Here is a 1,083-nt window from a genome sequence, read left to right as displayed (position 1 = left end):
TTTTTTTGGGGCGCTGATGGGTTTTTGGGGCGCTGATGGGCTTTTGGGGTTTTTCCGGGGGCGCTGATGGATTTTTGGGGCGCGGATGGATTTTTGGGGCGCTGATGGGTTTTTGGGGTTTTTTTGGGGCGCTGATGGATTTTTGGGGCGCTGATGGGTTTTTGGGGGTTTTTTTTTTGGGGCGCTGATGGGTTTTTGGGGTTTTTTTGGGGCGCTGATGGATTTTTGGGGCGCTGATGGGTTTTTGGGGGGTTTTTGGGGCGCTGATGGGGTTTTGGGGTGCTGATGGGTTTTTGGGGTTTTTCTGGGGGCGCTGATGGGTTTTTGGGGCGCTGATGGGTTTTTGGGGTTTTTTTGGGGCGCTGATGGGTTTTTGGGGCGCTGATGGGTTTTTGGGGTGCCCCCAGGCTGCCAGTTCTTCTCGGACGCGGGGAACCACGCCTCGATGGTGCAGGGCATCCTGCGCAGCGGCGCCCCCAAATTCGTCTTCCGCCACAACGACCCCCAGCACCTGGACGAGCTCTTGGGGCGCAGCCCCCCCGGGGTCCCCAAAATCGTGGCCTTCGAGTCCGTCCACTCCATGGATGGTCAGTGAGGGGCACCCCAAAACCCACCGGGACTCCCAAAACCCCCCGGGACCCCCAAAACCCCCCGGGGCACCCCAAAACGTCCAGGAGACCCCAAAACCCCCCCCGGGCACCCCAAAAACTCCCGGGAATCCCAAAACCATCCCGGGATCCCCAAAACCCTCCCAGGGCACCCCAAAAACTCCCGGGAATCCCAAAATTACCCCGGGATCCCCAAAACCCTCCCAGGGCACCCCAAAAACTCCCGGGAATCCCAAAACCATCCCGGGACCCCCAACCCCCCTCCAGGGCACCCCAAAATCCCCCAGAAGACCCAAAAATTCCCCAAAAATCGCCCCAAAATCTCCCCCTCAAATCCCTCCCAAACCCCCCCAAAATCCCCCCAAAATCCTCCCAGACCTCCCTAAATTCCCTCAAAATCCCACAAATCCCCGCAAAACCCCCCAAAACCGCCCCCGAATTCCCCCAAACCCCCTCAAAATCCCCCTAAAAATCT

General features: G+C 58.7%; 1 protein-coding gene across 1 annotated transcript in view; it reads left to right on the top strand.

Moving 5' to 3' along the window:
* The window catches only part of LOC121365282 (5-aminolevulinate synthase, erythroid-specific, mitochondrial-like), a gene marked incomplete at both ends in the record, with an annotated part of 12,134 nt that overhangs the window by 7,572 nt on the left and 3,479 nt on the right, over positions 1-1,083 (top strand). The window contains one exon of the mRNA XM_041489334.1: positions 385-587. Within this exon, the coding sequence (XP_041345268.1) occupies positions 385-587 (203 nt within the window). The remainder of the gene's footprint in view (positions 1-384; positions 588-1,083) is intronic.

Source organism: Pyrgilauda ruficollis, unplaced genomic scaffold, assembly GCF_017590135.1.
Source record: "Pyrgilauda ruficollis isolate IOZ18807 unplaced genomic scaffold, ASM1759013v1 scaffold921, whole genome shotgun sequence".
NCBI lineage: Eukaryota > Metazoa > Chordata > Aves > Passeriformes > Passeridae > Pyrgilauda > Pyrgilauda ruficollis.
The sequence above is the reverse complement of the archived record's forward strand: the minus strand, read 5'-3'. Positions and strand labels throughout refer to the sequence as shown.